General features: G+C 39.0%; 1 protein-coding gene and 1 pseudogene across 11 annotated transcripts in view; both read left to right on the top strand.

The window, feature by feature from the left end:
* Window positions 1-14665, top strand: part of LOC101169865 (protocadherin gamma-C5) — a 307671-nt gene that overhangs the window by 50451 nt on the left and 242555 nt on the right. The window contains exon 1 of one of the 10 annotated variants that reach the window (XM_078954155.1): window positions 6222-8811. The exons of 8 other annotated variants lie outside the window; for them this stretch is intronic. In XM_078954155.1, coding sequence (XP_078810281.1) covers window positions 6424-8811 — 2388 coding nt within the window. In that variant the 5' untranslated portion in view covers window positions 6222-6423. Of the gene's footprint in view, window positions 1-6221; window positions 8812-11849; window positions 14415-14665 lie in introns of those variants that run through there. One more of the 10 variants, XM_078954147.1, reaches the window with a different exon arrangement.
* LOC111948001 (protocadherin gamma-A6 pseudogene) lies at window positions 1185-5906 on the top strand (annotated as a pseudogene). Its single transcript, XR_013658550.1, has one exon. The product of XR_013658550.1 is annotated as a protocadherin gamma-A6 pseudogene (transcript).

Below are 14665 nucleotides of genomic sequence, written 5' to 3'. Positions count from 1 at the left end.
TAGATTGTTTATACTTTTCTGATTTCAAACCTGCTTCGATTACATTTTTTTATGTCATTGCTTACTTTATGCCTATAGGTCATATTTTTCCTGAATCACTTTTGAACAGCCAGTGTTTGATTCAGATGTAGCTGTGCGTTGGAAAAAAAATTGAAAAGAAAAAAAAATCATAACTTCAATGTTTGGACTCTGACGTTGTAATACACTTTTTATCAGTCATTTGATCAGCGGTGCCTAGTTGTGACGTGTCTTCAACCTAAAAAAACGTTTAAGAATCTAAACTATTATTTTATTTTTGTACCACGGTTACTTCATTTGTCTTATCCTAACTGTGCTCTACTTCTGAATGTCCTTATATTCTCAACAATGTCTTAAAATTGTATTTTTTGAGGAAAAGGGGACATTTAAAGTTTGGGTCGCTGTCCTTGGTACTAAAACTGTTGAGGATACGGAACAATTGTAGCTTTTGTTTAAAAAGTTTTTAGACTCTTTTCATGTATATTTCTGCTTAAAATTTGCACTGGACGTTGACGACAAAATATTGTGTTTCACTGTAAAGTTAGTATATAGTGAAATGCAGATGGGAAGGTCTAATATTTAGAATGCTGCTTGAAAAAGCACTGCTGTTGGTCTCTCCCAGCAATTGATTTTACTGTAAACTTGTTTTTTTCCCCTCATACTTACCTTATAGTTTCTTTAACTTTTTGTCAATCAGTTATAAACACAATAAAATACTTTACTCTCTATTGTTTTTGCTTTTAAAGTGGGAGCAAGGGTGAAGTAAAGTACAAAAACTCCTTTGCTTACTAAAAAAAACAAGTCTACATAAATGATTAAAAAACAATAGACAACTATTTTCTCTTTTAGAATACCTCACAGTTGATGCAAAAATAAAGACATAACTTCGTTTTATAACTTTTTTTCACTGTTTAAAAATGAGGAAATATTAAAATATGCCTACAATCCCTTTTTTTTAAATAAAATGTTAACTCTATTATTTTATATTATTTATTTATTTTGACGTTCTCTTGAAGTTGAGTTATAGTATATGGACCTGAAGTCTTCTTTTGTGAAATTGTTAGCTCCTCATTGTTCATGGGTATTTAACAAAAATATACCAGACTTTTTTTTTCTTTTAGGTTGACTTTCTGTTCTGAAAATTATTCGATGTTGTGAAAGAAGTGTAAATATTATATCTGTACTCACGGTGTCACTGTAGACCACCTTAAAAATCAAGTTTGTTCGGTAGGATTGCATACCACCCATTACTGACACTGCGCTCTGTCCACTTCGAATCAAGGTTACAGCGACGTTTTTTTTCTTTTGTGAAAAAGAAGAAACTACTTCTACCTAGAGGAAAGAAAACAGTTTTAGTTCTTCGGAAGGATTGCTTTAGTATATTATGGGGTTATTTTCAGTGGACGTTTCACAGAGAGTTGGCCTTTTCTTTGTCTTTGTTCTCGGGAGCTGCGTAAATGGAGACCTGAGCTACACCGTGCAAGAAGAGATGAAGCTCGGATCTGTTTTTGGAAATATCGCCAAGGATCTCGGACTCGAACTGGGGAGGCTAGCTGCTCGTAAACCTCGTGTTGAGATGAAAAAACATGGAAAGGAATATTGTGGAATAAACCAGGAAAACGGCGACTTGTTCGTTTCTGGAAGAATAGACAGGGAGGAGCATTGTAAAGAAATGCCGACGTGCGTTCTCAAATTTGACCTGCTGTTAGAAAATCCTCTGGAGATGCACCGATTATCCTTGCAGATTCAAGACATTAATGACAACGCGCCGGTGTTTCCGAAAGACATAATAAAGCTGGAAATTAGGGAATCAGCTGACAAAGGAGCTCGGTATCGCATTAATGCTGCCCATGACGCAGACATAGGCCTGAACGCAGTTCAGAGCTACGTTCTGCAGGAAAACGCCCATTTTGCGCTAAATGTTCAGACAACAAATGCTGGGAATAAATACGGAGAACTGGTTTTGGATAAAGAATTAGATCGAGAGGAGCAGCAGGAGCTGAAATTATTGCTGACGGCTGTAGATGGCGGTTCTCCTCAGAGATCAGGGACTGTAGTCATCCATGTCACAGTACTTGATGCTAATGATAACGCTCCTTTGTTTTCTGAGTCCGTTTATACAGCGAATTTACAAGAGAACTCTCCAATAAACACTCCAGTTATCAGAGTGAGTGCATCAGATGCAGATGAAGGAATAAATGGAGAGATAACTTATGAATTTAGCAGATTGTCTGACAAAACGCAAAATATATTTTCGCTTGCTGAAAAAACTGGAGAAATAAAAGTAACAGGTAACATAGATTATGAGGAGGATTTAAAGTATGAAGTAATGATTGAAGCGAAAGATGGGTATGGGTTGACTTCAGAAGCAAAAGTGGTTATTGATATCACTGATGTAAATGATAACGCTCCAGAAATTATTGTCAAATCTCTGTCCAGCTCCATCCCAGAGAACGCCCCTCCTGGTACAGAGGTGGGCATCATTAACGTGCAGGACAGAGACTCTGACAAGAATGGACAGGTCCGCTGCTCCATTCAAGGAAATGCTCCTTTTAAGTTGGTTCCTTCCATCAAAAACTATTATTCTTTGGTGAGCACAGGACAGCTGGACCGTGAACTAGTGTTTGATTACAACATTACCATCAGCGCCACTGATGAGGGCTCTCCACCTCTGTCCTCGTCTAAAACTGTTCACTTATCTGTAGCCGACATCAACGACAACCCACCTGCGTTTGAGGAACAGTCGTACAGCGCATATGTGAGCGAAAACAACCAGGCTGGCTCCACTTTATGTTCTGTGAGCGCTCGAGACCCCGACTGGAGACAAAACGGTACAGTGATTTATTCTCTGCTAGCTGCTGAGGTGAACGGAGCCCCGGTGTCCTCCTATGTCTCTGTGAACGGAGACACAGGGCTGATCCACACTGTCAGGTCATTTGATTATGAACAGTTGAGGAGTTTTCAAGTGCAGGTGATGGCCAGAGACAACGGTTCTCCTCCACTGAGCAGCAACGTGAGCGTGAGTGTGTTCATCTCGGATGTTAACGACAACTCTCCTCAGATTCTGTACCCCGCCCCAGAAGGCAGCTCCTTCATGACTGAGCTGGTCCCCAAAGCTGCACATGGAGGCTCTCTGGTGTCCAAAGTGATTGCGGTGGACGCTGACTCTGGACAGAACGCTTGGCTGTCCTATCATATAGTCAAATCCACTGATCCAGGACTTTTCACCATTGGTCTGCACAGTGGAGAGATCAGGACGCAGCGGGACATTTCCCAATCTGACAGCATGAAACAGAACCTGATTGTGGCAGTCAAAGATAACGGACAGCCCTCTCTGTCTGCCACCTGTGCCATGTATTTACTGATCTCGGATAACTTGGCTGAGGTGCCAGAACTGAAGGATATTTCTTACGATGAGAAGAACTCCAAACTGACTTCCTATCTGATCATCGCTCTGGTTTGTGTGTCCACCTTCTTCCTGACCTTCATCATCATCATCTTGGGTGTGAGGTTTTGTCGCAGGAGAAAGCCCCGACTGTTGTTTGATGGAGCAGTTGCCATCCCCAGTGGTTATCTGCCTCCTAATTATGCAGATGTTGACGGCACAGGAACTTTACGCAGCGCTTACAATTATGACGCCTACCTGACAACAGGATCTAGAACCAGTGACTTTAAGTTTGTGTCCTCTTACAATGACAACACACTGCCTGCTGACCAGACTCTGAGGAAAAGTCCCACTGACTTTTTGGAGGCTTTCGATGAATCTAGTGATGCATCCCAGGTAGGAATATGTTTCCTTCATTTTTAGTTATACATTTAGATTTTTTATTAAATTCTTTGTTTTTTTTTATCTTTGTTTTTTGTCTTTTTCAATTAAGAGGTATAGACAACATGTCAATCTAAAGCACTGTTGCCTCTCAACCAGATTCCAAGGAACATTCTTACAGACTTAACTGTGGTGTTTAGAGATGTTAGTATTCTTCTTGAGTCAGAATGTTTGTTTTAGATTCTGGATAGTTTCCTGTGAAGCTTCTGCATTTTTTGATGCTATATTTTACGAGTTATTGTGGTCAGTAGCGGTTTTAGGCGCGGGCAATTGACCGGGGTGCAAATTTAAAGGGGGCTGGCATCTCAGTGCTTGTAAGAAAATAAAAAATAAAAAGAAATCTCCAGCACTATTTGTTTACTATTATCTGTTATAACACAGAGCTAATAACAGCCTGAGACCTGCGAACTGGCGCCCTCGCAGCCGCACGTGCTCCATTCTTTGAGAAGATGCCGCTAATGTGTGGAAAGGAAAAGGGGAGGGGTGGTCGGCGCAGGTGAGCGCCAGCTGAGCACGGAGGGCAGTCGCGGTTGGTCCACACCCGAATCATTGTGGGTCTTTAGATGTCTCAGCTCATGCTAATAATACTATTCTTTATTAACTATAGTAGACTGCCGTGTCTTTATTTTCCATATCAAATGCATTTTTACGTTTGCCTGTCGTTATTTGACATAAAGATGCCATAAAGACGGCAGGTAATGCAGGCAGTAAAACAGCTGCGCTTTTTGAGATAGTAAATAAACAATAGATCATTTATTTATGAATGTCTTGAGATTTTTTGGAGGATTTTTTCAAGTTGATGTTGCACAAAATCAGGAACATACCAAATATTTTTGGAGTAATCCCAGTGATTAAGTGATTTCAGTGTTAATGTTTTATTAGACCTAAAAATGATATTAATAATAACAACAGGTTTAGAAACCAGCAGAAATGAACTAAGTGCTATAAATGATTCCAGGAGTCCAGCTCTAACAAAACAGACAAAATATCAGACAACAGGCTGATTTGATGTATTTCTTATAATTAATATTTTCAGGCTTTGTTTTGTTGTGCAGCATGTACATATTTGTATAATTTTTACAGAATATATTTTTATAGAGAGCAAAATCTTATATGTTATTTAAGGTTTATTTGATGTATTCTGGATTAATATGACAGAATACTTTAAAGGTTTAAAAAGTTTTGAAAAAAAGTGTAGCTTTAGTGTGTTCAAAAAATGTTTACCTTGTTTGGCCCGCAACCTCAAGCGTTTTTTGGATTTAGGCTCCCTGTGCAGATGAGTTTGACACCCCTAATATACGAGTCTATAAAATTCTTGCATTTTGGTGTGTAAAATGGGCAAATAAAAGTAGGGAACACGAGAGGATGTCATGAAATTGTGTGTGCGTGTGTGTGTCGGGGGGGGGGAGGGGGTCACTCGCCCGGGAAGTTAGTGTAGAACGGCCATTGTGTTGCTCATGCCAGTTGGGTGTTGGTTACTTTTACTTTTGATATTGGTGACTTTTAGTTTGTGTCTTCTAACAACGACAGCATGTTGCCTGCTTACCAGACTCCCAGGAAAAGTCTAACAAACTTTGCAGAAATATTTAAAGGTGATGCTGTTTCCCCAGAGGCAGGCTCCATTAGTCATCGCAGAACGGCCATTGGCTTGAAAGCTAACACCGTTTTGTTCAGTATTTCAGCATTTGTATTAATTTGATACTCCTCAAATCATTTCGTTTTGTTTTTAAGTGTCTGTTGGTGTTAGCTTTTTTTATTTTATTTGATCTGCTATGTCCGTTCTGAATTTGCATGATACTCATTGCATGTTTTCAAACCTTCAGAGATAAATATCAGGCTTTAAATTGTGAGGAATGAAGACCCAAGTTATAAATAAATACATAAATGTGTGCGTTTGTACATATATATAAAATGAAAATGTTTGATTAACTTAAATGAAAAATCAATCTCATCTACGTAGGGAAGTCATCACATCAATAATCTTTATTTAATATAAAAAATTATAGAACCTTTTTATACAATTCATTTTAAACTTTAAATTATTTTTAAGCAAGATCCGTCATTTAAACATAAAGCCCCCGCTTTTTATTATTTAAAGAAAAAAATAGACTTAGCCTGTTTCTTTTTTGTAATGTGTTTTTAAACATGACATTAAAAAAATTCTCAAATCATTTTTATCTTTGTAATTTATTTTTTTAATAGCCAGAAGCAGTGCATTAGCTTGGAGTTTTTTTTTTTCCTGGTTCTTGTGTTGAATAAACTAAGTTTTTCAAAAGATACAGGACATTAAAACTATATACATGAACAGAAAAAAACACGAATGTTGTTATTCCTGAAGACGTACTCAGGGTGTCAGTGTGGACCAAAAAATGAGTAAGGCTGCACCAGACTCCACTTTTTTTGTCAGCAGATACTCACTCTGCTTTCCTGCTCACTGCGTGTAGCCGTGCACATCATAATTTCATCGCGAAGTAAATCGTTTTTATTTTTTAAATCCACGAACTTTTGTTTATTTTTATTTTATTTTATTTTTCTTTAGCAAATTTTGCACAAAGGTGTTCGTTTTTGTGGCATTCAAAATGAAAACCAGTCTCCGTGAGCTTTACCGCGGCCTTGCTTTTGTCTGTCTGGCTCTCTGCCCCATCACTGGAGACGTGAGCTACTCTGTTCCCGAGGAGATGAAAAGAGGATCTGTTATCGGAAACATCGCAAAGGATCTGGGACTTGATTCTGCCAAATTGTCCGCACGAAGGGCGCGGCTGGATCCGGAGGACAACAGTGTTCAGTGCTGCGCAGTTAACCTGAAGACGGGAGAGATAATTGTTAAAGAAAGGATCGACAGGGAGGCGCTTTGCGCAAAAAAGCCATCGTGTGTTGTTAAACAAGAACTTGTGCTAGAAAATCCTTTAGAACTGCACCGCATTCATTTAAATATTCAAGATGTTAACGATAATTCACCACAATTTAAGGAGGAATCTCAAAGATTCGAAATTACGGAATCTGCCCATAAAGGAGAGCGTTTTCTTTTAGGAGAAGCACATGATGGCGACATAGGAGAAAATACTGTTCAGACCTATTCACTTCAGGAGAATGATCATTTCAAGTTAGAAATAAATACAAGAGCAGGTGGACGGAAATACTGCGAACTAATCTTGTACAAAGAATTAGACAGGGAGGAGAAAAAAGACATTTCTCTGTTGCTTACAGCATTTGATGGAGGATCTCCTCAGAGATCAGGTACTGTAGTCATACACGTCACAGTGCTGGACGCTAATGATAACGTTCCTGTGTTCAGCCAGAGTGTCTATAAAGCAACTCTGCCTGAAAATTCTCCTGCAGGCACTGTCGTTCTCACTGTTTCTGCCATTGATGCAGATGAAGGAATAAACTGCGAAATTACTTATGGATTTGATCATGTAGATGAAAACAGTGACGCTTTTTCTTTAAACTACAAGTCAGGTGAGGTAACTGTAACAGGAAATATAGACTATGAGAGAGCATCTTCATATGAAATGCAAATCAGTGCAAAAGATGGCATGGGATTAGTTTCTTATGCAACTCTGATTATTGACGTTCTTGATTTAAACGACAATGCTCCAATAATTAATGTGAAGTCTCTGTCTAATCCCATCCCAGAGAACGCCCCTCCTGGTACAGAGGTGGGCATCATTAACGTGCAGGACAAAGACTCTGACAGGAACCGACAAGTACGCTGTTACATTGAATCAAATTCTCCTTTTAAGTTGGTTCCTTCCATCAAAAACTATTATTCTGTGGTGAGCACAGGACAGCTGGACCGTGAACTAGTGTCTGATTACAACATTACCATCAGTGCCACTGATGAGGGCTCTCCACCTCTGTCCTCGTCTAAAACTGTCCACTTATCTGTAGCTGACATCAACGACAACCCACCTGTGTTTGAGGAACAGTCGTACAGCGCATATGTGAGCGAAAACAACCAAGCTGGCTCCACTTTATGTTCTGTGAGTGCTCGAGACCCCGACTGGAGACAAAACGGTACAGTGATTTATTCTCTGCTAGCTGCTGAGGTGAATGGAGTCCCGGTGTCCTCCTATGTCTCTGTGAACGGAGACACGGGGCTGATCCACGCTGTCAGGTCGTTTGATTATGAACAGTTGAGGAGTTTTCAAGTGCAGGTGATGGCCAGAGACAACGGTTCTCCTCCACTGAGCAGCAATGTGAGTGTGAGTGTGTTCATCTCAGATGTGAACGACAACTCTCCTCAGATTCTGTACCCCGCCCCAGAGGGCAGCTCCTTCATGACTGAGCTGGTCCCCAAAGCTGCACATGGAGGCTCTCTGGTGTCCAAAGTGATCGCGGTGGACGCTGACTCTGGACAGAACGCCTGGCTGTCCTATCATATAGTCAAATCCACTGATCCAGGACTTTTCACCATTGGTCTGCACAGTGGAGAGATCAGGACGCAGCGGGACATTTCCCAATCTGACAGCATGAAACAGAACCTGATTGTGGAAGTCAAAGATAACGGACAGCCCTCTCTGTCTGCCACCTGTGCCATGTATTTACTGATCTCGGATAACTTGGCTGAGGTGCCAGAACTGAAGGATATTTCTTACGATGAGAAGAACTCCAAACTGACTTCCTATCTGATCATCGCTCTGGTTTGTGTGTCCACCTTCTTCCTGACCTTCATCATCATCATCTTGGGTGTGAGGTTTTGTCAAAGGAGAAAGCCCCGACTGTTGTTTGATGGAGCAGTTGCCATCCCCAGCGGTTATCTGCCTCCTAATTACGCAGATGTTGACGGCACAGGAACTTTACGCAGCGCTTACAATTATGACGCGTACCTGACAACAGGATCTAGAACCAGTGACTTTAAGTTTGTGTCCTCTTACAATGACAACACGCTGCCTGCTGACCAGACTCTGAAGAAGAGTCCCACCGACTTTGATGATGTGTTTGGAGATGATGATAAATCTTCTGAGGTATGTTACGTTGCTTTTTGTCTTTCCAAGGGAAATTCTGTTCATGGAGGTTTTTTCTTTGTTTGTCCTTTTTTTTTCGTATTGCAATTTTATTTTGTTTTAAGATGAAGAATGATGCAACAATAGCAGTGTTTCAAAGCCTAAATTGAAAATTCTAATTTGGTATCTGTTTTGATACAAACTTTTAATGCAAGGCTGCAGGATGTGAGGAAAACCTGCGATATTAATGATCAATATTGCGATGATTATATAACTTGCAATACATGAACAAATAGCAAAACAACTAAATACATAATTTCCATTTCACTACAAAAGTTTAATTTAAATAAGAGTCAAAATAACTTAACTTATACTCCAAACAACCCTAGTCTACATAGCAGGCGAACATCTAACATAAAAGGGCTTCATCCAATTGTTTAACAACTTGAAGGGGTCTAAATGATTTGTCAAATGCATGAATAGATTTATTTGATTTGTTAAATTCTTCAAACTGTCAGATTGTTTTAGCACCTTTAAGGTAACCTTTAAGGTTTATGCATAATGTACAGTTTGATATCGCGATAGCAATACAGTTGCGATTTATTATGCAGACTATTTATATACTTTTAATTTTTAATGTGAGTAATTGACATAGCTAGTACATCGTTAACGGAGACTTTAATTATTGAAAACTTATTTGAGTATTTTCATGAAGGTTTATCCAATGTAATCAAATCATCTAATTCTATTAAATATCCACTTCGTTTTTTTTTGTTCTGTATTGTTTTTTAACAATAATAGTAGGATTTTTGGATTTTTCAATTGGAAAGTTTAAAGGTTTTGCTAAACACCTTGGTTGAAGAAATCTCTTTTGTTTTTTCCTAAAATGACAGAGCTGCAGACTTTAGACTGAAGAGACCTGAAGACTGTTGATATTCCTGAACAAGTTTTTAGTTAGTCGAATCTACAGGATAAATACTTGAATTCAGATTCAGTTAAAAATTAACAGTTAATTATTTTCATACTGTTCTTCATCAGGAGTTATCACAGGCCAAATAATTGTTTGTCATCATGTTTCATTATTTTAACAGTTTCCCAAATATCCTCTCCTTTTAATGTCAGAGATCCAGCTAAAATGCTCAGAATGGTTTTCAGATGTAGCCTTTTCCACAGCTTTATCCAAGATTTCTTTATCCAGAACACTGCAGTTTTGTTAATGAGTGAACAGTTAAAATTAAACTGTCTGCACGTTTACAAGTGGTTATTACATTTTTTCAGCTCAGTATTGACCATGTAAACAGATTTCCTTTTTAATCAGTTGTCATTTTATAGAACAAACTTTTCCTGCAGATTTAAGATTATTCACTTTAAAATAACCAATACTAATGTGTTGTTTTAGGATATATAAGATCTAAGACACATACATATATTTGTTTTGACTGCTCAATGCTCTTACTGGTAATTTTATGAATTTATGAAGGGAGGACTTTTGCTATATATTATAGATTCTTATACCTCTGAGACAGGAGCTTATTGTTACATTGCAAATATTTCCATTGTTAAATGTCAGAAGGAGATCTTCAGTGGTTTTATCATTGTCTTTTTTGTAGTTTTAATGCTAAAATGTATCATAAATAACACTTTAATACTATTATCTTGTGGAAGCTGCCATCAGTGTGTGAATGGGACTGCGACTGTAAAGCGCTTTTGGCAAACAAGGAAGGATTATGCAAAAGTATACACCATTTACTGCTCACCATCTTTATTTATTTTTTTACATAAGGTAGCTTCTGAACCTGTTTTTAAATCTATTAAACGTATCACATAGATTGTTTATACTTTTCTGATTTCAAACCTGCTTCGATTACATTTTTTTATGTCATTGCTTACTTTATGCCTATAGGTCATATTTTTCCTGAATCACTTTTGAACAGCCAGTGTTTGATTCAGATGTAGCTGTGCGTTGGAAAAAAAATTGAAAAGAAAAAAAAATCATAACTTCAATGTTTGGACTCTGACGTTGTAATACACTTTTTATCAGTCATTTGATCAGCGGTGCCTAGTTGTGACGTGTCTTCAACCTAAAAAAACGTTTAAGAATCTAAACTATTATTTTATTTTTGTACCACGGTTACTTCATTTGTCTTATCCTAACTGTGCTCTACTTCTGAATGTCCTTATATTCTCAACAATGTCTTAAAATTGTATTTTTTGAGGAAAAGGGGACATTTAAAGTTTGGGTCGCTGTCCTTGGTACTAAAACTGTTGAGGATACGGAACAATTGTAGCTTTTGTTTAAAAAGTTTTTAGACTCTTTTCATGTATATTTCTGCTTAAAATTTGCACTGGACGTTGACGACAAAATATTGTGTTTCACTGTAAAGTTAGTATATAGTGAAATGCAGATGGGAAGGTCTAATATTTAGAATGCTGCTTGAAAAAGCACTGCTGTTGGTCTCTCCCAGCAATTGATTTTACTGTAAACTTGTTTTTTTCCCCTCATACTTACCTTATAGTTTCTTTAACTTTTTGTCAATCAGTTATAAACACAATAAAATACTTTACTCTCTATTGTTTTTGCTTTTAAAGTGGGAGCAAGGGTGAAGTAAAGTACAAAAACTCCTTTGCTTACTAAAAAAAACAAGTCTACATAAATGATTAAAAAACAATAGACAACTATTTTCTCTTTTAGAATACCTCACAGTTGATGCAAAAATAAAGACATAACTTCGTTTTATAACTTTTTTTCACTGTTTAAAAATGAGGAAATATTAAAATATGCCTACAATCCCTTTTTTTTAAATAAAATGTTAACTCTATTATTTTATATTATTTATTTATTTTGACGTTCTCTTGAAGTTGAGTTATAGTATATGGACCTGAAGTCTTCTTTTGTGAAATTGTTAGCTCCTCATTGTTCATGGGTATTTAACAAAAATATACCAGACTTTTTTTTTCTTTTAGGTTGACTTTCTGTTCTGAAAATTATTCGATGTTGTGAAAGAAGTGTAAATATTATATCTGTACTCACGGTGTCACTGTAGACCACCTTAAAAATCAAGTTTGTTCGGTAGGATTGCATACCACCCATTACTGACACTGCGCTCTGTCCACTTCGAATCAAGGTTACAGCGACGTTTTTTTTCTTTTGTGAAAAAGAAGAAACTACTTCTACCTAGAGGAAAGAAAACAGTTTTAGTTCTTCGGAAGGATTGCTTTAGTATATTATGGGGTTATTTTCAGTGGACGTTTCACAGAGAGTTGGCCTTTTCTTTGTCTTTGTTCTCGGGAGCTGCGTAAATGGAGACCTGAGCTACACCGTGCAAGAAGAGATGAAGCTCGGATCTGTTTTTGGAAATATCGCCAAGGATCTCGGACTCGAACTGGGGAGGCTAGCTGCTCGTAAACCTCGTGTTGAGATGAAAAAACATGGAAAGGAATATTGTGGAATAAACCAGGAAAACGGCGACTTGTTCGTTTCTGGAAGAATAGACAGGGAGGAGCATTGTAAAGAAATGCCGACGTGCGTTCTCAAATTTGACCTGCTGTTAGAAAATCCTCTGGAGATGCACCGATTATCCTTGCAGATTCAAGACATTAATGACAACGCGCCGGTGTTTCCGAAAGACATAATAAAGCTGGAAATTAGGGAATCAGCTGACAAAGGAGCTCGGTATCGCATTAATGCTGCCCATGACGCAGACATAGGCCTGAACGCAGTTCAGAGCTACGTTCTGCAGGAAAACGCCCATTTTGCGCTAAATGTTCAGACAACAAATGCTGGGAATAAATACGGAGAACTGGTTTTGGATAAAGAATTAGATCGAGAGGAGCAGCAGGAGCTGAAATTATTGCTGACGGCTGTAGATGGCGGTTCTCCTCAGAGATCAGGGACTGTAGTCATCCATGTCACAGTACTTGATGCTAATGATAACGCTCCTTTGTTTTCTGAGTCCGTTTATACAGCGAATTTACAAGAGAACTCTCCAATAAACACTCCAGTTATCAGAGTGAGTGCATCAGATGCAGATGAAGGAATAAATGGAGAGATAACTTATGAATTTAGCAGATTGTCTGACAAAACGCAAAATATATTTTCGCTTGCTGAAAAAACTGGAGAAATAAAAGTAACAGGTAACATAGATTATGAGGAGGATTTAAAGTATGAAGTAATGATTGAAGCGAAAGATGGGTATGGGTTGACTTCAGAAGCAAAAGTGGTTATTGATATCACTGATGTAAATGATAACGCTCCAGAAATTATTGTCAAATCTCTGTCCAGCTCCATCCCAGAGAACGCCCCTCCTGGTACAGAGGTGGGCATCATTAACGTGCAGGACAGAGACTCTGACAAGAATGGACAGGTCCGCTGCTCCATTCAAGGAAATGCTCCTTTTAAGTTGGTTCCTTCCATCAAAAACTATTATTCTTTGGTGAGCACAGGACAGCTGGACCGTGAACTAGTGTTTGATTACAACATTACCATCAGCGCCACTGATGAGGGCTCTCCACCTCTGTCCTCGTCTAAAACTGTTCACTTATCTGTAGCCGACATCAACGACAACCCACCTGCGTTTGAGGAACAGTCGTACAGCGCATATGTGAGCGAAAACAACCAGGCTGGCTCCACTTTATGTTCTGTGAGCGCTCGAGACCCCGACTGGAGACAAAACGGTACAGTGATTTATTCTCTGCTAGCTGCTGAGGTGAACGGAGCCCCGGTGTCCTCCTATGTCTCTGTGAACGGAGACACAGGGCTGATCCACACTGTCAGGTCATTTGATTATGAACAGTTGAGGAGTTTTCAAGTGCAGGTGATGGCCAGAGACAACGGTTCTCCTCCACTGAGCAGCAACGTGAGCGTGAGTGTGTTCATCTCGGATGTTAACGACAACTCTCCTCAGATTCTGTACCCCGCCCCAGAAGGCAGCTCCTTCATGACTGAGCTGGTCCCCAAAGCTGCACATGGAGGCTCTCTGGTGTCCAAAGTGATTGCGGTGGACGCTGACTCTGGACAGAACGCTTGGCTGTCCTATCATATAGTCAAATCCACTGATCCAGGACTTTTCACCATTGGTCTGCACAGTGGAGAGATCAGGACGCAGCGGGACATTTCCCAATCTGACAGCATGAAACAGAACCTGATTGTGGCAGTCAAAGATAACGGACAGCCCTCTCTGTCTGCCACCTGTGCCATGTATTTACTGATCTCGGATAACTTGGCTGAGGTGCCAGAACTGAAGGATATTTCTTACGATGAGAAGAACTCCAAACTGACTTCCTATCTGATCATCGCTCTGGTTTGTGTGTCCACCTTCTTCCTGACCTTCATCATCATCATCTTGGGTGTGAGGTTTTGTCGCAGGAGAAAGCCCCGACTGTTGTTTGATGGAGCAGTTGCCATCCCCAGTGGTTATCTGCCTCCTAATTATGCAGATGTTGACGGCACAGGAACTTTACGCAGCGCTTACAATTATGACGCCTACCTGACAACAGGATCTAGAACCAGTGACTTTAAGTTTGTGTCCTCTTACAATGACAACACACTGCCTGCTGACCAGACTCTGAGGAAAAGTCCCACTGACTTTTTGGAGGCTTTCGATGAATCTAGTGATGCATCCCAGGTAGGAATATGTTTCCTTCATTTTTAGTTATACATTTAGATTTTTTATTAAATTCTTTGTTTTTTTTTATCTTTGTTTTTTGTCTTTTTCAATTAAGAGGTATAGACAACATGTCAATCTAAAGCACTGTTGCCTCTCAACCAGATTCCAAGGAACATTCTTACAGACTTAACTGTGGTGTTTAGAGATGTTAGTATTCTTCTTGAGTCAGAATGTTTGTTTTAGATTCTGGATAGTTTCCTGTGAAGCTT

Source organism: Oryzias latipes, chromosome 10 (genome assembly GCF_053564925.1).
Source record: "Oryzias latipes strain Hd-rR chromosome 10, Olatipes_Hd-rR_3.1".
Classification (NCBI taxonomy): domain Eukaryota; kingdom Metazoa; phylum Chordata; class Actinopteri; order Beloniformes; family Adrianichthyidae; genus Oryzias; species Oryzias latipes.
The sequence above is the reverse complement of the archived record's forward strand: the minus strand, read 5'-3'. Positions and strand labels throughout refer to the sequence as shown.